General features: G+C 37.0%; 1 protein-coding gene across 20 annotated transcripts in view; it reads right to left on the minus strand.

Moving 5' to 3' along the window:
• The window catches only part of PARD3 (par-3 family cell polarity regulator), a 723,671-nt gene that overhangs the window by 182,494 nt on the left and 520,384 nt on the right, over nucleotides 1-20,793 (minus strand). For all 20 annotated transcript variants that reach the window (XM_037039898.1, XM_037039905.1, XM_037039903.1 and 17 more), the window contains one exon: nucleotides 14,267-14,509. In XM_037039898.1, the coding sequence (XP_036895793.1) occupies nucleotides 14,267-14,509 (243 nt within the window). The remainder of the gene's footprint in view (nucleotides 1-14,266; nucleotides 14,510-20,793) is intronic.

Consider the following 20,793-nt stretch of genomic DNA (forward strand, 5'->3'; position numbering starts at 1 on the left):
ACCCCCAGCACTATTGTATTTTCCAAAGATCCCTGCTTTTTCATGAGGTGCCCAAAGTAGGACAGCTTCCTTTTTGTCATTTTGGCCTCCAGCAATGTTTCAAGCTTAACTTGCTCTAGGACCCACTTGTTCATTTTTCTGGCAGTTCATGGTATCTGTAGAGTTCCATTTAGCACCATTTCAATGAATCAATTTTTCCCTATCAGCTTTCTTCACTGTCCAACTTCTGCATCTGTACATAGTAATTGGAAACACGAGGGTGTGTATGATCTTGGCCTCATTCTCTAATGATATACCCTTGCTCTTCATAACCTTTCCTAATTCTTCCCCTGCTGTCCTTCCAAGTCTCAGACTTGACTTTATTTCTTGGCTGCAGTCTCCATTGGAATTGATGAGTGAACCGAGGTAAGCAAAATCTTTTGTAGCAATTTCAGTGTCTTCATAGTCTGTGTTAAAGTTGTATATACCTTCTGTAGTCATGACTTTTGTCTTCTTGATGTTCACATGCAGTCCTGCTTTGGCACTTTCTTCTTTCACTTTCATCAGAAGTTGTTTCAAATTATTGCTACTTTGCACCAATAAGATGGTGTAATCTGCATATTTTAGGTTATTGATATCTTACATTATTGATATTTCTTCCACCAATTTCATTCCTCCTTCCTCTGAGTCTAGCCCAGTTTTTTCCCATATGTTCTTTGTACAGATTAAACAAACAGGGGGATAAAATGCACCCTTGTCTGACACATTTTGTCTCTATATTCTGTGACAGTGAGTTCCTGTCCAAACTACAGGTTATCCATCAGGACAATCCAGTGCTGAGGCACACCCATTTCTTTCAGAGCAACCCAGACCTTTTCATGATCCATGCAAAGCCTCTATAAAAAGTAGACTAACTTCCTTCTGAAATTCTTCGGAGCACACCAGTATCCAGCAAATGCTCACAATTAGATCTTGAGAGAGCGCCTCTTCCTCTTCTCAATCCAGCTTGAACGTCCAGCACTTCTTCTCCCTACAAGGCAGAGGCCTTTGTCGCATCACCTTGGCATCTCTTCACTTATGTGGGAAGGTAGAGCAACGGTCCCATAACTGCATTCCTTGACATCTCCTATTTTGAAGATTGGGAGGTATATTGAATGTTTCTTGTCTGTAGGCCATATTCTTGTTATGATTTCTAACAGATTCAGTCTGTGTAGCTTGACATAATTCTATCAGTATCCAGTTATAAAAGTGGGGAAGTAATACTCTCATGCAATAACAGTCAACAATCAGAGCACTGCCTGACCTTTGAAAAGTGTGCCAGAATTGTTGGACATCATAAACCCCTCCGTCAGTGAGGGTCGACTATACCTACAACCAGTTTGCCTTGACCTAGTATAAAAGCTGGAAATTTTATGCAATACCCAACATAATCCAGATGTTCTGATCTTTTAAAAAAAAAACAGAGTAGTGCATTTGGGATTCATCCATTACAAAGAAGACTAACGGGACTCTCCCAGATGAAAATATATGCCTTGAAACTAATATTAAAAGGAAGAGGTTGACTAAATCACGATTTTATGAGTTCCACCAATGTTTCTGAACTGGCTTCATGAGACAGTTTATGTCTAGTCGATGCTCAGTGGATACTGCCAGTGAATAATGTAGTTCCCTCTCCATGATGCTCCAGCAAAGTCCATATGCCCTAGCAATGCTGCAAATCACATGTCATTCAGAGGCACGAATAGCCAAAACAAGAATTTTAAGTTCCTCAGATGCTGAAAGTGATACCATATTAAAGACATTAATATCCTCACAGGCCTCCTTTAAACCCGATCTAGAAAGTCAGTATCACCAACCATAGCTGTCACTCATGCATGGCACCTGAATCCTGCCCACCACCCCCCGCCCCGACCCCCCAGAAACCACCTGGTTGCTAACTAATAGGATCTTCAGCATCTCCTCCTGTCTGGTTTTTCCTTATTATCCTATATGCCTCTATGTCCCACTTTCTTGAGGGTTTGACACCAATAGCCCTAGAAGCTGAGCATACCTTACTTGCTGAAATCCCATACAATTTTTCAAAGAATCAGACCACTCAGAGAAAAGTCACCAGTGGCTTTTAGGGGCAGGAGGTATTAGGGAATGTATATTCCCTAATGTACACTTCCATTAGGGAAGTGTTGACCGTATTTAATATTCACCAGGAGTACAAAAATCCAGCACTTTAATTAGAGTGCAGTGCCAGCCAAAAGTCAAAACTAGGTCACTATACATTATATATATACTTATATATATTTACACATATATACTTATATATATACACACACACATTTTTAATAGCATCTATATAATATAGCTCTGACCCACTGACAATGTAGCTCAAGCACACTACCTCTTAGAAGCCCCTCCTTCCCTAACATGACTTACTCTTAGAATTCTATTTAATTCCTATCACTCTTTGTACGACACATTGTGTGTGGTCCCTGATGTGATACTATGAGAGGAACTTGGGAGGTAAATCAGGTCCTGCTCATTTCTGTGTCCCAGACACTTTCCACAGTCCTTGGTATAGAGTAGCTACTGAATAACTCCCTGGGGTGGGAGCTGAATGGACGGTCACAGAAGCTGGAAGATAAATATGCACAAGAACTTTGGGCTTGTTCAAAGGGCTGAAGCCTTTGAATGTTTGAAAAAGCTTAAACATACAGACCAAAGGAAAGAAGGAAATGGAAGAAAAAGAGAATTAGAAATAAGTACTTATCCTCAGCCTCAGTGTGTTACAGAAGAGGTGCTTTTTTAAAGTTATGCTGCTGTTGCTTGCGAAAGAAACAAAGCTCTTCTGCACCAGAATTGTAATTATATAGATTTTACATCATTTTTCTAGGTTATCCTTCTTTCCTCAAGAGGCCAGATGATGACTTGGTGAAATCTGCAGGAAACCCTCACTGACTCCATCTGCCACAAAAATCACCGCAACTGTCCAAATCCACAAGTAGTAGTTCTATGGAAATCCTTGGAGTTGTATAGTCCATGACTTGTTCAACTGATACCCTATGTCCCCAAGCATGCCCCAATTCCATTGACATCCTACCCAGCCACTCTCCCAACCTTCTTTAAGAATTCTAAGTAGCACTTGAATTTAAAGCAAACTTGCAGAGCAAATTTTACTTTACTGCTTCTCCAAATGACAGATGCAGGACTCATTTATCATATGAGCTTCAAAAGACCAAGCACCTATCGCTTTTCACACTTTGTACCTGGCACTGAATGAAACTTTCAGTATCAAAGCAAGACCAGAGAAAGAGGCAAAAGTATCTCTTACCTGATTGTTATGCAGATTTATTTGGAAGGAATTGTTTTCAAGTCAAGATAATTAGTAAGTTTTGGAATGGCAAACTTTTAAGTCACATTTTCTTTCATGGAAGACAACAATATACTTTTACTTTTAAAATATATTTTCACAATTCCAGAATTAGATTAAGTCCTAGATGGATGATTTACAAAATCATTTTAGACTTAACAAATGAGTTTCATCTAAACAAAATTTAAGCAATTTGATTTATATCTAAATTAGAATAATAACAATCCATGTTGAAAATAGAAAGTCTTGCAAATTAAAACACTGTTAGCCCATCATCTGCGTTGTTGGATGTTGGGCACCTATTTTAGTGGAAGAAGCTATGGATTTCGCAACTACTTCTTTAATTGGAAAGGACAATATATATCTTTTTAAATCAACTACTCCTTCTCCCTAAGTTACACAGAATCAACCAATGGGGAACTCATGGAAGGAAAATAAATAAAGCAACAAATAGGGAGTAATCAAATAGTTATCTACACTGAGGGCTGAGGTGCTCAAACAAAAACTCTAGAATACCTGAAATGTTAACTTAAAAATGGATTGTGGATTCAAGTCTAGATTAAATCTCCCAAGAACTTGATAATGCATTTCACAACAAGGCTTCACAAATCCTCATGAATTCATAGTCATACTTGACTGATATTTCATCCTTGTGCAGGAGCAAGAAAGAAAATTACACCAACCTAAGACCACAAAGTCAGTAAGATTGGTACTTGATTAATACATAGGGTTTGGACTGTCTGATGGACAGAAGAACCAGGTGATTGGGTCAGAGAGTCAGATGAGTCATCATGCCAAGCTTCAGGTAAAGCAGGATCTTGGAGCTTTTGTTAGAAGGCTAATATCAGATGAAATACCAAGCAGCTCAAGGAGATTTTGAACACTTCGGCCAGCTCACCACCAAAATCCCCCAAAAGTTCAGTGTCCCACAAAGGGAAAGACAGTAACACAATAATGAAAACCCTCTGCTGGAAGACTGTTTGCCTGGTAACTACAAACAAGGTCTGAAACACTTTTCACCTACTTTCGTATTTCTATGGAATATTTACACTTTCTCTAAGGCTAAAAGAAATATATAAATTAAAAAACCCATTACACATTACTTCTACAAACAAACTGTGGTTTTAGGCAATGTTAATCAAAAAAGGAATTAAACAAGAAGGCTTTAAAATTAGCCATGACCTTATTAATGACTTCATTACTTTCAAGATTTCACTTGTCGGGCTATGTCACCTCAGCCTTTAATTTAATTGCTCCATCTCCAACTGTATTAGAATAGCCTAATGAATGGTGATTGCTTGTTTTTACTCACCAAGATTTAACATTTGCAGAACATATCACACCAAAGAGCCACTTAGTTCACGATTGTATAGATTTATACTTTAAGACTGGTGCTCTACTAGGAAAGTGTGACATGAACCAACATGACATGGTCTGATATAATTAGAGATGAGGCTGAGAAGTGGGGGTCTTAGAGTCCACAGACACCATGCTTTAGGCCTAGACTGCATTGTGGAGATTAGAAAATACCAAAGGATAATTTTATTTTTATTTTTAGAGATTTTATTTATTTATTTTTAGAAAGGGTAAGGGAGGGAGAAAGAGAGGAAGAGAAACATCAATGTATGGTGGCCTCTCAAGTGCCCTCTACTAGAGACCTGGCCTGCAACCCAGGCATGAGCCCTGACTGGGAATCAAACTAGCGACTGCTTGGTTCACAGGCTGGGGCTCAATCCACTGAGCCACACACCAGCCAGGGCAACCAAAGGATAATTTGAACTGGGGAATGAGATGTCAGATTTTTATTTTAGATACAAAATTTCAACTACTAGTTGAAGTAGGAATTTGAGGAGAACAGGGCTGGAGGCAGCGAGAAGAGTTAAGAGACTACTGGCAGTATCCATATGTGGTGGTATGGAAGGAGAGAAAAGATTTGGAGAGATTTAGAATGTAAAATCAGTAGGCCTTGTCATTGACTGGTATGTGGGAAGGGAGGCTGGATGCAAAAGAAAGGCTTATGGCGCTTGAGCAGATGTCTGGGTGGTGATAGCATTCTCCCATATTAGGCTCATAAAACTAGAGGAGGTTTGGAATAAAAAATTATGAACCTAGCTTTGGATAGGTTGGTTTTAGATGCCTGAGAATCACAGGAAGTACACATTCCCTGCTGGTCCTTAGCACAGTAGTTAAAACTAACCAGAGAGAATACCTAGGGTGTAGCAGTGCCATACAGCTATCTTTCTAGGGAACACAAAATTAGGTGGCAAGTATCAACAGAAGAGAATCTTTAAAGAGATAGTTAAGGAATAATCAGAAAGGAAGGAGGAAGCAAGAAATAGCAGTAGTATACACAGAAACTAAGAGAACAGTTTCAGGAACGCCATGGAGTGATCTGCAATGAAAATATAACTGAAGTGCTCACTGAATCAGGAATCCAGGGGGCCACTAGGAAACTGACACTATGGCTGCTATAACCAATTCCCACAAACTATTGGCTCATGGTAACACACATTTATTACGTTATAGTTCTAGAGGTTAGAAGTCTAAAATGGGTTTCACTGGGTCCAAATCAAGATGTTGGTGGGTCTGCATTCCTTCTGGAGGTTCTAGGGAAGCCTTGCCTTTTCAAGCCTCTAGAACACACTTGCATTCCTTGTCTCAAGTTAGCAGCTTGGCATCTTCAGATTTCTCTGACTTGGACTTTCTGCACTTTATTCACTTACAAAGACTCCACTGGGCCCATCCAGATAGTCTAGGAAATTCTCATGTTAAGATCCTCAAGTTAATCAGATCCACAATACCCTTTATGCTGTGTGAAGCAATTCATAGGTTCCAGGGACTAGGGTGTAGGCATCTTTGGGGAACCATCATTCTGCCTACAAATGGAGTAAACAAGATGTGGGAAAGAAGATACAGACAGCTGTCAATATCGAATGTAGATCAGTATTTCAAGAAGTTTGAATTATGAGTGAAGAGAAAAAATTGGAAGGAACAAATGGAGAAAAATAGCTAAAGGGTAAAAAAAGGTTTGGGTTTTTAAACAGATGATAAAGACATTGGGATGTTTACCAGCTCTGTGGAATTGACAGAGGAGAGGCATTGGCTGGAGAAAGGACTAAGACAAGAGACTGATGAGCAGGCTCCTTGCCGGGTAGGGCTGGCTTTTGGGCAGAGAGTTTACAGAGCTAACCTGGAACAAGAAAAGCAGAGCCTCAGCAAGGAGGGAGAGGTGTAGTCCAGGTGCAGATGCAGGTAGGTGTGAAGATGCAAGGTATGCTGAAAGGAACAACGAAGTCTGAAACATTTGCTGAGGTGAATGGAGCTGGCCAAGCTAAGAAATGGAAAGCTAAGGACCTGGAGATGGGCCACGTTCAGTTCATTAGCAACGGCAGCGGCACCAACTTGCATAACTCATGTAACAATGAAATTCACTACATTTAAGAATTACTTTCTCACATTTCAAGAAGAGTCAAGATAAATAATACCAAGTAAATGGAAGTAAATAAAGTTGTACTTGATTTTTTAAAAAGCAAACACAACTTTGTTAGATGACCCACCATTTCTAAAACAGCACACATTTAATAGCTGCCTGGATCTAAGAAAATTAGTTTTGTTCTGTGTTTGCCAGGCTTCCTTTTGACATAACTGGATTCCAGTTTCAATGGTAGAAAAACAAGTTCACAAAGGTCTTTCCTTTTAAAATTGCCATTTTCCCTTTAGTGGCAACATGCATGTAAAAAGCATATGATTACAGTATTTATACTTCCATTAAGGTGTCCTCAACAAGCAGGGGAGCCTAGCCTGCTATTTTCCTGCTATTTAAATTTCTAGCAGCACAGTACTTATTTTATTTCAATTATATTTGAGGACAATGTACTCTTGGTGGCAAATGATTGCATGGGGACAATCAGCAAATGTCTTTAGAGCTGTTTTTCTGTGGAGTTTTTAACTATAGATTCTGGTAACTGAGTATAAAAATATGAATTGTATCATGTCCTTGAGTAAAAAGCATTTATTTGATCAGCATTTATTTGATCAGTTCTTTGTTAGAATTCAAAGCATACCCAAACTTTTAAATTGAAATTGAATAACTTACATGAAAAGAAAAATTTTGGTGTCAAGAAACACTGAATAAAGTTTACAAATATCATACACGCAGGCTTTGCTATTAAAAGACCTTAATAAACTAACTTATATTGGAGTTCCAATTTGCTTTTTCATTAGTGCAAGACTGGTGCCTTTCAAAGAGTATATGGACTGCTTGCAAAAGTCAGCTGAGGCACTTGTTGAAAATGTGAGTTGTTAGTCTCTAACCAGATCTACTGAATCAGAATACTTCTCCTGAGGGGAAGTCAACAAAAATTACATCTATGAGAAGCACTCCAGGCCCTTTATGTACATGCTAAAATTTAAAAACTCACTGTTTGGAACACAGTCTGTGAAAATTCTTAAGATCATGATTCTTGCCAAAACCATACTGTTTTAATTATTGTGCTTTGTTGTATAGTTTGAAGTCAGAAAGTATGGTACCTCCAGCTTTGTTCTTTTTCCTCACAATTGCTTTGGCTTTTCAGGGTCTTCTGTGGTTCCATACAAACTTGAGAATTTTTTTTGATCTATTTCTGTGAAAAATGTCATTGGGATTTTGATAGGGGTTGCATTAAATCTGTACATTGCTTTAAGTAAAATGGTCATTTTAATAATGTTTTTTTTCTTCAAATCCATGAGCATGGAATATCTTTCTGCATCTTTGTGTCTCCTTAATTTCTCTCAACAATATCATAATTTTCAGTATATAGGTCATTCACTTCCTTTGTTAAATCTCCTAGGTATTTTATCATTTTTGCTGCAATTGTAAATGGAATAATTTTCTCCATTTCTTTTTTCTTATATTTCATTATTAGTATACAGAAACCCAATGGATTTTTATATATTGATTTTGTACCCTGCAATGTTACTATATTTGTTCATTGTTTATAATGGTCCTTTGGTAGAATCTTTAGGGTTTTCTATATATAGAATCATGTCATCAGCAAATAGTGACACTTTTACAACCTAAATATCCTTCAATGGATAATTAGATAATGATGTGGGCCATATACCGTGGAATATTACTCAGCCAAAAAAGAGAAAATATTGTCTTTTGTGGCAACATGAATGGATTTTCAGAGTATTGTGCCAAAAGAAATAAGTCAGACAAAAAGGACCAGAACTGTAGGATTTCACTCATATGTGGGATATAAAACAAAAAAGTAACAAATGAACAAACACACAAACAAACAAACAAACAAACAAACTGAAGTCTCATAGACAACACTGTGGTGGTTACTAGAGCACGGGGGATGGACAAAGAGGGCAAAAGAGGTTAAATATATGGTGACAGAAGACTAGACTTTAAGTTGTGGGAGACACAATGGAGTACACAGATGTTGTATTATAAAGTTGTACGTCTACAATTTGTATACTGTTATTAACCAATGTCACTACAATATATTTGTCTTTTAAAAAAATCAAGTTTCCTACCTGCCTGCCCTGCCTGGAGGTAACAATATGAATAGAAATATCAAAATTTTAGACAAGGTTTGAAAAGTCCAAGCCTGCACTTCTCCATGGAGTATTACAAGCTTAGAATCAGCAAGAACTTCATGCCAGTAGAACACAAAGAACTTCAAAGAATCCCATGAAAGTAAAAAATTGAGACTTTCAAATTGTCAAAATACAGAAGGAAACTGATACCACGATTTTACACCATTATCCCCCTATTCACTCTCAGATAAGCCATTTGTAGCACTTCTATTCCAAGTATTCATACTGTAGAGGCAATGTGGAATGTGTCCTACTGAGCTCAGTAAATCCTAATTTAAAGAGAAACTGTTCATTACGTGGTATGGTTTGGGGAGAATACTTAGAAACCAAACTATTTAATACTGAATCAGCAGACTTCTACCCCCAAACTTTTACATGCATGCTAAGTATAAGGAATAAAACCTACTTTTATTCATTTCAATTCCATTCCTTGCTTGTTTCTGCATCCAGGTTAGGGTGTTGTGCTTTCCAGAGAGCAAATGCCCATTCCCTAGCTGACAACAGCAACATCGAACACTTCACTAGTGCTGTCTGCGGACAAGGTACCGTGCTGACAGATTCAGTCCTCCCTAAGCTCAGGAGGTCAGCACCAGTATCATCCCCATTTTGCAGATCAGGAAAATAGAGCATAGAGTTCACCACAGCTGGTGGTGCAGGCAGCGTGGTTCCACAGTAGATGCTCATGTACATCCCACTCAACTTCCTCCTACTTTAAGAGCAGAACTGCAGCTAGCAGTAGTATCAGAGTTAAGGCTCTATGCTAGCAAACATTTGATTGGTAATACTTCTTTAAGCAGAGGCTAAACAAAAGCAAAAAAGAGCTAATTGAGTGAGAATGGAGAATTCTGCCCATTACTTAATTTTATACTGTTAAAATGATTTGAACAGGGATACTTCTCCAATATGTAGATGATTTTTGACCTAAAAATGGTGACACCCTTTGGGTTTCTATGTTCCTGATTCATTGCATTCAGAATGGTGCTGGCTCCATGAGGCAGAGGGCTCAGTTCCATAGATAATGAGGACCAGAGGGTGGGCAGGCCAGGACTGGGACAGCTGCTCAAGGGACTGGCTGTTTCCCTGTCCCTCCATGTGGCCTTTATCCTCAGGGTTGTTAGATGAACCCCACCTTGGAGCACCCATCAAAGTCCAAGGGAGGGAGAAGAAATAAGAGCAAAGGGAAAAAGCTGAGCCAGATCTACTTTAACCAGGAAAACACTAGCTTTGCCCCAAGTCCCATCCTAGTCCCACTTCTTACTCATTAGTGAGAACAGTGTCATGTGGCTACCTCTTACTACAGGGGATTGTGGGATATTGAAGTTCTTAGTGGGACACATTGCCAGCCTGAACAAAATTAGGATTGTGCTAAGTAAAGAAGAAGAGAGAATAGGCCTTAGGTCGGCAACTGCAAGTGTTTCCCACAGCACAGAAGGAGGCGGGGACAGAAGGAGCACTGCCGCAGACATAGGAGTATTTTTCTAGCTGAAAACACAAAAAGCAAACAGGAAATATGCTACTGTCAAAGGAATGAAGAATTATGAATCATTTGCAATAGCTAAATCTTTGAGACTTCTACTTATATGCAGATAAAAAATAAGTATACCAACATTTCTGTAACTTTAAGCCTTGTTTTTCATATACAACAGTAGAGTAGGGTTGACTTTTCTTGGAAAAGTCAAAATGTTACCAAGGGCATTAATAAATAGTAATGATGACATTAGTAATGATGACACTGTGACCAAAGCATAGAGTCAGATGATAGGTTATGAGTCAGTAAGATTAAACAGGCATGGAAATATTTCTAGACATAGCATAAGGCTTTCCTATAAAAAGCACTTTATAAAACATAAAAATTGAGAGAAGCATCTTATTTCAACATGAAATTCACAGCATTTATTAACTTATGCCAGGCTATTTCCACATGGGGCTACCAGACCCACATTTCTCACAATAAGATCCATCAAAATGATTAATTGATAAAGTTCAGAATACTGCTTTCTCACTGAACAAGGAAAATCCCCCCCAAAATGCAATTTATGCTTCAAATCGTCAACTGACTGCCCATACCCATGAAATTAAAAAAGTTTCAATAGTAAAGTTCATCAAACACCAATTGCAAATTTTGGTAGAAGTTAATTGATAGGAATTTCTTTATTGGGTATATTCTTCATATAAGCTATACTTTCTGAGGAGTTTCAAGTTTCATGTTTTCATTTGAATGATTCTTTTTAACATTTGAAAATTGTTTATTTATTCTTTTGATTTTGCTTATATTCCACCTGAACATTTCTCATGAATTTTATGAATGATTATTCTTTAAGAGTTAACAGAAGCATATTGTAAGTCATCATAGAAGGTTGTTTCACTGTCTGAATTTAGGTTTACAAATATAAAAGTACAAAGAAATGCTACTTTCACTGTCTGTTCACTTCCGTGTCTATTAATGATAACAGAAGCAAGCTGGACTTGCAGCATAAATAATGCATCGATGAGGCATATACAGGCCAAAGACCACTGCCTATAGACCCACAAAAACTGCAGAGAGCTGACTGAGAAAGTAGAGGTACACTGAGTCAGCCCCTGAGGCAAATACACTCAAAGGAACCTGCCAGGCAGCATCCAATCTTGCACGTTCATGAGTTGTGCAAGAGTTTAGGTTTAAAAAAATTATTTGCCACATTAAATTAATGTTGTTCATTTGAATGTAATGGTTTTGCTATTTGTTTATGTTTAATTTGTAAAGATGTTTGGTTTTATGGTTGTATAATAGCTGTAAACAGAAGGAATTTAGTCCTATTTTATTTTTTTACATTTAAGTAACATTATAATCAAAGTAATATAATTCTATTAAATTATTACTGCAATATCAAGAGACTGTCTTTCCTTTTAAGAGTCTCTATACTACTCAAGTCTAAGAAGCACTTTTCTAGTTTTCTGACAGAAAAAGACAACAGAGGTGAAACCATTATTTCTAAGCCAAATTCATATTTAGTTCCTAGTTGGTGAAGAAGTACTTTACAGGAATTAGAAGTCCCAACTTTTTGAATTAATATGCCTACTGTTTAAAGAGCATTTTATTTTCTGAAAGAAAAAAAAACCTAAGCGTACATTTCACTGATCCTTTTTTTTTTAAACTTCTCTCCTGTGAGTTGGAAGTATCTTAGAAATGCTCCAATCCAAACACCCTTTGGAGGCTCAAAATGCACAGAACTGTACAATCACTGGCAGACAGACAGCATTCTAGGCTGTGCCTGAGGGGGATTCTGAACACATAGATGTATACGACGTGACTTTGAGCTGTTCACTGCTTGTTGTCACTCATTCCCATGCCTTAAGTCTCTTCTGGAATGTTTTGCTGAGTGGGGTAGTGATGGAAATGAGAGAGGAGGCTGAGTGTCAATGTGAGGTCAGCACGGTGCAGAGCAGAAAGGCAGATAGGATGCAGAGCCCACTAGCAGATGGGCCCTAAGCAGATTTTTAAAAATGTGCACAAATCTTCAGGAGAAATGTATATTTTTGTAGGGCACCAGGATTTAAACTGTGGTTTAAAGCAATTATTTCTGGCCCTGAGGAGCTGGAAAGATCCCTCTTGGCTACCATCTCTCACGTCAGGTGGGACTTCTGCGCTTTGCGAACAACTACTACAAGCATACCCACTGTATTTGAGACTTGAATTAGATGTGGAAGGTGCTAAAGACAAATAATGCTTTTATCAATGATCAATAACACACTAACTAATTTTAGTTTTTTTCCAGAAGTTGCCAGGGTTTCTGCTGAACTTTCTCTCAAGAAAACAACTTTCAATGGACATTCATGGCCTTCAAATGCTATTTGACCTTTACAAAGAGCAAAACCCAGTAAGAAGATTTTTAATGTCATTAATAATAACCTTAGTCTTTGAATCCTGACACACCTGTGTTAGTTAATAAGTTCTCTGAACCTTCTAAGTGATCACAGAAAAGGAGTTTAAATAAACCATTAGACTCCTATGTTAACGTACATTAAACACTCAGTACAGTCAACATCAAAGAGATTTTCACAAAACAATAAAGAAAACCTAAAACTCAACAAAACCTAAAGAAAAAGGAAACAACAGAACGAATATCGGATCAGAGTTTTACCTTAAGATCTGCTTCTTCTTCTGCTAGTCTTTAAAATACTTCCTCCTGGGTTTGAGTGAGAGTCACCTGTTGCCTTTGCAAACTTCTATTAAAAGCAGGTGGCAGTAAACAACCAAAACAGGCTGCTTGCAAAATGTAGCAGCCAAACATACAGGTACTCTAGAAGGTACAATTCCAGGACATCTCAGGCCTTGCAAGGGTATTGTAGACCAGTTGTGCCAGCATCAGACATGGAAACTTATTACAAATAAAATTCTCAGCCTCTACTCCAGACCTACTGCATCAGAATCTGGGGTAGGGTTAATCAATCTGTCCTTAAAGACATCCTTCAGGTAATGCTGGTGCATGCTAAAGCTCTAGAAGTGCTAGTTCCAAGTGAAACCTGTTCAAAGCCCAGCTTCCTTACAGAGCAATGATGACAAAACCCATTATAGTATAGGATGTGATGGGATTAGCATACTGTTTATGACAATAACATATTTATGCCTATGAGCATATATTTCAAATATAAGGAAATGAGAAATTTTTTGTGAACTAAACTTTATGATGATGTTTGGATATATAAATGAGGGTGTTTAAATATATAAATAAAGGGGTGGAAAAAGATCTGTTTGAATTGTTTCAGTTAAAATTTGAAATCAATATGTAGCCATAACATAGAGTTCACATTGCACTATTTTGTGCTACACTGATACATAATCAGACCTGTGTCTGTGGCTGTTAAAAAGTAAGTTGAAAACTGGCTATAGTACACATCTCACTCACTGATTCTTTCATCATATAAAATCACATCCAAAAAAAGCCCTTCTAAATAAATCACGATCAGAACAAATCACGTCAATCCTCATCTATTTAAAAACACCACCACAAGAACCTCTCCTAATAACAAAAGGAAATCCAGCTTTAGTGGAAGAGTCATAATTTCAAGTCTGCTTTCTATTTTGGTTATTGGCTAAAGGTTAGCTCCCTGGTCTAAAGCCACTGTTAGAGCAAGATGAAATACAGTTGAATCATTAGAAAAGCTATCAAATCCTCTCCTGCTCCTCTCACTAAGCTTTGATTTGTGTAAACCCAGTATTTTAGAGGCAAAGGCTTTTTAAAGGTCATTAATAAAAGCCAGTCCTGTTTTAAGAATTGAAGAACAATCTAATCTATCCCCATGTCAAAAACTATATCAAGTTGATTTGGAAGCAATATTCTGATTGCTCCTGGAGCCTACCTGTCTACAGGTGAAGGTTTGGAATTCCTTGACTTCTTTACTTGGGCATACAAAGCATCCATCATATGTCCTTCTCTTGGGCTCTGGGGTCTGGCACTGAGAGGCATGGAACCCTCATAAGAAGAAATTCCCCCATACGTCAACTCGCCATCACAGCCAAATGCCCGATGAAAATCTTGAATTTCAGCATAGTCACGTTCTCGAGCTTGTCGCTCTCTAAACTCTCGAGTTTTTGCTTGAATCCTGTAAAATTTGAACAAAGTTGAAATAAGAGAAACTATGTCTTCTCTGATAACTGATTTAGAAACATTCATCCAAATTTATTGTAAAATACACTTTATTTCATTTAGCTGTAAGAAATTCATGGCATAAATGGATGTTACATTCATTTTAGACTATCTAGGTAATGTCATAAATGGTCAAAAATAATCATTTCAGACAGCATTTTTTTATACTGCTGTTTATACAACTATAGTATAGTTGTCAATACTATACAGTCACGATTTGTGTCTTAATTTAAATTGTCACTTATTCAGTAGATTTAAAAAATCACAAGGCATTTAATTGGGTATTCCTTGTGAACTTTTTTAAGGCAAGAAGTAATTTTTTAAAAAGTTACCCCAGTTACACACATACTTTATATGTATACATTTACACAGGCAGATAATATATGTTACTCATTAAAATATACCATATGTATTTGACATACTTTCAAGCTTCACTATAAATCCACATCATAATTTCTTATTAACAATAGAAGAAGATACCAGTTTAATGACATTGACTTTGATTTTATGTTATGTACAAGGAACTGGCAAGTCCTGAGATTAAGGATAAGAAGGCATATATTCAATCAAGTTCTAAAATAAAACTTGCCTGTGTTATAACAAGAAACTGATCTTCATTTAAGATGTATTTAAATATTTGCTAAGATTTTATTAAGCTACTTGGTACAAAGTTCTCTGCAACTAATAATATATTGATATAATTTATTTTAAGTCAATCTTACTTTCCTAAAAATAGAATTTTGATGACTTTAGATAATGTTTGATGCAAAAATATTTCTGATGTTTGATGGGGAAAAGACTTACAAATATAACTGTTTATTTAAAAGTGAAGTCTTATTTAACAAAGAAGTATTTTAGACTGAGTTAAATATCTTACTGCAAATTTATTTACTTCTTTTATATGTAAAATAGACCATTGTTTGCATAAATGATACTAAATATATATTCAAAAGAATATGGGAAAGATATAAAAAGGAGAAAAAGCAAGTACAAAAAAGAAAATTACAGGCTGATATCCCTCACGAATATGTTAGCCGTATGAAAATCACTAACAAAATATTAACAAACAGAATTTTGCAATGTATAAAAAAGAATTATACACCATGATCAAGTGATATTTATGCAGGAATGCAAAGCTAGTTCAGCACTCAAGAGTCAATGTCATCTACCACGTCCACAGGCTGAAGAAAAACCACACAGTCTATCCCCTGAGGCAGAAAACACATCTGGTGAAATTCAACACTGATTATGACAGAAACTCTTAAAAAAACTAGTAATAGAGAAAAACAAACTGCCTAAACTTGATAATGAGCACCTACAAAAAAACTTATTGGTAACATTGTACATATTAAAGAAACATGGCATATTTTCCATTAAGATTAGGAAAAAGATAAGGGTGTGTGTTCCTACCACTTCAATTCAAAGTAGCACTGGACATTTCAGACAATAAGCTAGAAAAGGAAATAAATGACACACAGATTAGAAAGGAAGAAATAAAACCATTCTTATTTTAAGATGATATGATTATCTCCACAGAAAATCCCAAGGAATCTACAAATATCTCCTAGAACTGAAAAGCAAGTTCAACAAGGTAACAGGATACATCATCAATGTACAAAAATCCATTCAAGTTCTATCAGCTGGCAGTGAATATGAAAGCTGAAATAAAAATAGACTACGTTTATAATCACTAACAATGAAACACACAGATATATAATGTAAACAAAGGCTGGTTTGTAGATGTATATATAAATACAAAGATATAAATCTAACAAAACATGTACATGACTTGTATACTGAAAACCACATGATGCTGATGAAGGAAATCAAAGATAACCTGAAAAGGAGAGAGACACACTGTGACCATGGATGAAATACTCAACATAGTAACGAAGCCAATTCTCTCAAGGCTGATACACAGGTTTAATGTAATTCCTATAAAAACCCCAGAAAGTTTCTTGTAAATATAGACAAGATTATTTTTTAACTTATATGAAAAGCAAAGGATAGGGTAGCTAAACAATTGTGAAAAAGAACTGTGAAAATAAAGTGGGAGGAATACAGGTACAGAAATTAATCAACATTGTGGAGGGACAGAGACATGGGTCAATGAAACAGAATAAAGAACTCAGAAAGAGCCAACAAATATGACCGACTGACTTCTCATAATTGTGCAAGAGCAATGCAATAGAATAAAACAGCCTTTTCAACAAACAGTGCTAGAGCAATGAGATGTCTACAGGAAAAGAACAAACAAAAAAACCCCAACAAAGCCACATACCCTAAATTATACAGAAATTAACTCAAAATAGATCAAGATGTAAATGTAAAATGTAAACCTACAAAACTTTGGAAGAAATCATAAAAGACCTAGTACTTTGTGAAGAATTCTTAAAAATGATACTCAAAGAGTAATCCACAAAATAAAAAGCAGACAAATAGAACATCATAAAAATTAAAAGCGCTTCCTCTGTGAAAAACTACATTAAGAGAAAGAAAAGACAAGTACAGACTTGGAGAAAAATGTAAATCACATATTTGACAAAAGACTTATGTCCAGTATATACAAAGGGACCCCCCCTAAAAAATGGAATTATTTTCCAGAAGGCAGGCCACTTGTCATACAGGCCTCCTTTGTTAGGTGAGTGTTTCAGGGACCCAGCTGGTGGCATTGTGACAGACTGTGTTTGGCTTCAGTGAAATTTTTGAAGACTCTTTCAATGCATTTGCCTATTTCATGATGGGTGATTTAGGAGTGCACATGCCTACATCACACTGTGTTGAGCAGGTTTTGACTAAAAACAGCATGACCTCCATGCCCCAACCTCCCTATTTACCACATCTTGCCTTGACAGACTGTTTTTTTGTTTCCCTGGATAAAAAAGTCCTTAAAGGGAAAGTTTTTGCTGACGTGGAAGCGGTGAAACAAAAAAAGACAGAAGCACAAAAAGGCATGAAAATCGATGAGTTCAACACTGTTTTGAGCAGTCGAAAAAACATGTCAATAGGTGTATTGCCTCAAATGGAGAGTACTTTGAAAGTGACTGAAGTTTAAACATGTAAGAAGAAATACACAATTTTTTACAAATAAATTCCTTTCTTTGGGGTGTCCCTACTTGTATAAAGAACACTCAAAACCGAATAAATGGGAAAGCAATCCGATTAGAAGAGCCAAAAGACATAAAGCAATATTTCTCTCAAAAAATATTCAGGCGACAAATAAGCACATAAAGAGATGTTCTATGTCACCAGCCATATGGGGAATGCAAATTAAGACCACAACCAGTTATTAGATCAGCCTAAATGAGAAAGGATAATATCAAATACTGAGAAGAATGCAGGGAAGGGGACCTCTCACACACTGCTGTTGGAGTATGAAATGGCATAGCCACCCTGGAAAACAGTCTGGCCGTTTCTTGCAAAACTAGACATAAAATCATCACACCACTCAGCAACTGCACTCCTGGGCATGCATCACAAAGAAAAGAAAACTAAAGTCCACACAAAAACCTGTACACATTTGTTCATACTTTACTTCTAATATTCAAATATTGGAAATAACCAAAATGTTGAATGGTTAATAAACCCATCCATATCATAAAATGACAGAGATACAAATGAACAGACTATTGATAGATGAAGCAACCTGAATCAATCTCAGGGTCATTATGCTATGTGAAAAAAAAAGTCAGTCTCAAAAAGTCACATACTATGTGATATTGCTTATATAACATTCTCAAAATACAGCACAGATGTGGCGAGAAGATAGGTGGTGGCCAGGGGTTGGCCATGGTGGGAGCAGAGGGGTGGGTGTGGCTACAGAGAGCAGCCCAAGGGAGGACTTGTGCTGGGACAGTTCCTGTTTCTTGATGGCAGTGGTGGGTATGCAAATTTACAAACGTGATCAGATGACACACGGCATCTACATCAACTTCCTGGTTATGACTTTGTGTGAGTTGTGAATGTTGGGGGAAGCTGAATGAAGGGTACACACAACCTCTCTGTGCGATCTTTGCAACTTGCTATAAACCTAAATAATTATAAAAGAAAAAGCTTGTGTCTATTTTTTAAATGGCAGAAAATTGTCACATAGGATTGCAGGCAAAACTTGCATTTTTCTCTCTTGGTTTCTTTTTCTTTTTTTTTTAATATTTTTTTTATTTATCTTTAGAGGGGAAGGAAAGGAGAGAGGAAGAGAAACATCAATGTATGGTTGCTTCTCCTGCATCCCATACTGGGGACTGGCCCCTGCTGGGTACTGGCCTGCAACCCAGGCATGTGCCCTGACTGGGAATCGAACCTCGATCATCTGGTTCGCAGGCCCGCGCTCAATCCACTGAGCTACGTCAGCCAGGTCTTGGTTTCTTTTATCAGTATCATGCCAGTCTTATTTTCCAAATCTTGGACCCACCAGGTCAAATTTCTCTCATTTCCCAGCTATAAAACACAATACTTAAATTCATTCAGCTCAGAGTATTTCCACAGGGGTCCAATGACATTTGAGAAAGGACAACTTATTGTTGTGCTGGACTCCTTGCACGGCTGGTTCCAGCCACCTACCATCAGCAGTATCCCCTAGCCTTGAGGGCAACCAACAGTGGATCACATATCCCCAAAACCTCCTTAGAGGGGCCTTATTTCCTGAGCTGAGAACCAATGACTTCCTTAATTCATAAGAAAGTGTTGGAAAGTTAGAAATTTTTATCAGGAGGGCCCTAGATTCTAATAAATATCAGTCCCACAGATATAATATCTACAACAGAAATAGTAACTGAAATTCTAATGTTAAGTTTAGCTAAAGTTATAGTTTTTTAAAATTTATAGTCTAAAAGTCTATAAAGACTATAGTCTATCTATAGTCCTTACTCATTTAGGAGCAATGATGACAGTCAAGNGAGAACCAATGACTTCCTTAATTCATAAGAAAGTGTTGGAAAGTTAGAAATTTTTATCAGGAGGGCCCTAGATTCTAATAAATATCAGTCCCACAGATATAATATCTACAACAGAAATAGTAACTGAAATTCTAATGTTAAGTTTAGCTAAAGTTATAGTTTTTTAAAATTTATAGTCTACTTACTCATTTAGGAGCAATGATGACAGTCAAGGATGTTATTATAAAAGCTGATTGCCACAAATATTATATGCCCATCATAAAAAGTTCATATACAGTAAGTTTAGAGATAATTACTTTATTCTTTGCACTGTCCTGTCTTTTTGACTCTGTATTCAGTCAGAAAAACAAGAGAGAAAGGGAAATGACTTCTCTCTTCAACCTGTATTTGGTTATATCAGCCAATCACCTAATATTATAGACATCCAGGGTAACCAGGCATTCACATAAGTCATGAAGTTTGGGAACCTGTAGAAACATGGAGGACTACAACAGAAATGAAGCCAAAAACTCTGAATCTGGAGAACTCCCTGAAATCAAAGGGAGGGACTTAGATTGGTTTATAAATGAGTGAACGCTATGAAGCTTGAAACTTGCTTCATTAAAAGTGAAGACAATCTGGCTAATTTACATTGGAAAGTGCAGTCCTGTTAAAAAAGGAAGAGATCCAAAAAAGTAAATACAAATAATCTCTTCTCAAGGGAAGCATGAACTTTAATATCTCCCTAAACTTCTTAAGAATCAGTGTCATTATACTATTGATGGGTTCTGCATTTGAGTGTTATTTTGTTCCAAATCACTCAGAAACAAATGTTCACTGGGGTCAATTTCTATCAAGTCAGTTGCTCAGAAGAAATGCTCAGTGGCATGAGGTTACTATTCATAAAGCCCAGCTCTCAACTGCTCTTCTGCCCAAACTGGAACATTATTAGTAATTGCCATTAATCACTGAATCCAATAAACATTACACTCACATCCATAGTAACGTCTTAAAAACACTATTTTTTTCTAACTTTCAATAACAAAAGAAATTACATTTTTATTGTTAACCTTTTCATCACCAATGAATGTATCCGCCAAGTTATAAAAGCTGTTCGTATTCCGCCTCCCCACCCTGGTGGCTCACACTTGTGATAAAAATATTAAAAGAGAACTACAGCACACCTCTAGCCCAGAGTTGAGAGAGTGCTGCGCGGGCTATCAAACATGATGGCCAGCCTGAGCTGCCAGGCATTTGGAAGTTCATTCTACAAGTTAATGCTGATGAAGCTTGCTGTGCAAATTGCACTGAGAAGTAAGTTTTAAAAACTAAGAATGCTGAATATTAATTCACTATAAAGGTGTGG

The sequence above is a fragment of the Sturnira hondurensis genome, unplaced genomic scaffold (genome assembly GCF_014824575.4).
Source record: "Sturnira hondurensis isolate 20B ecotype Veracruz unplaced genomic scaffold, ASM1482457v3 Scaffold0025598, whole genome shotgun sequence".
Classification (NCBI taxonomy): domain Eukaryota; kingdom Metazoa; phylum Chordata; class Mammalia; order Chiroptera; family Phyllostomidae; genus Sturnira; species Sturnira hondurensis.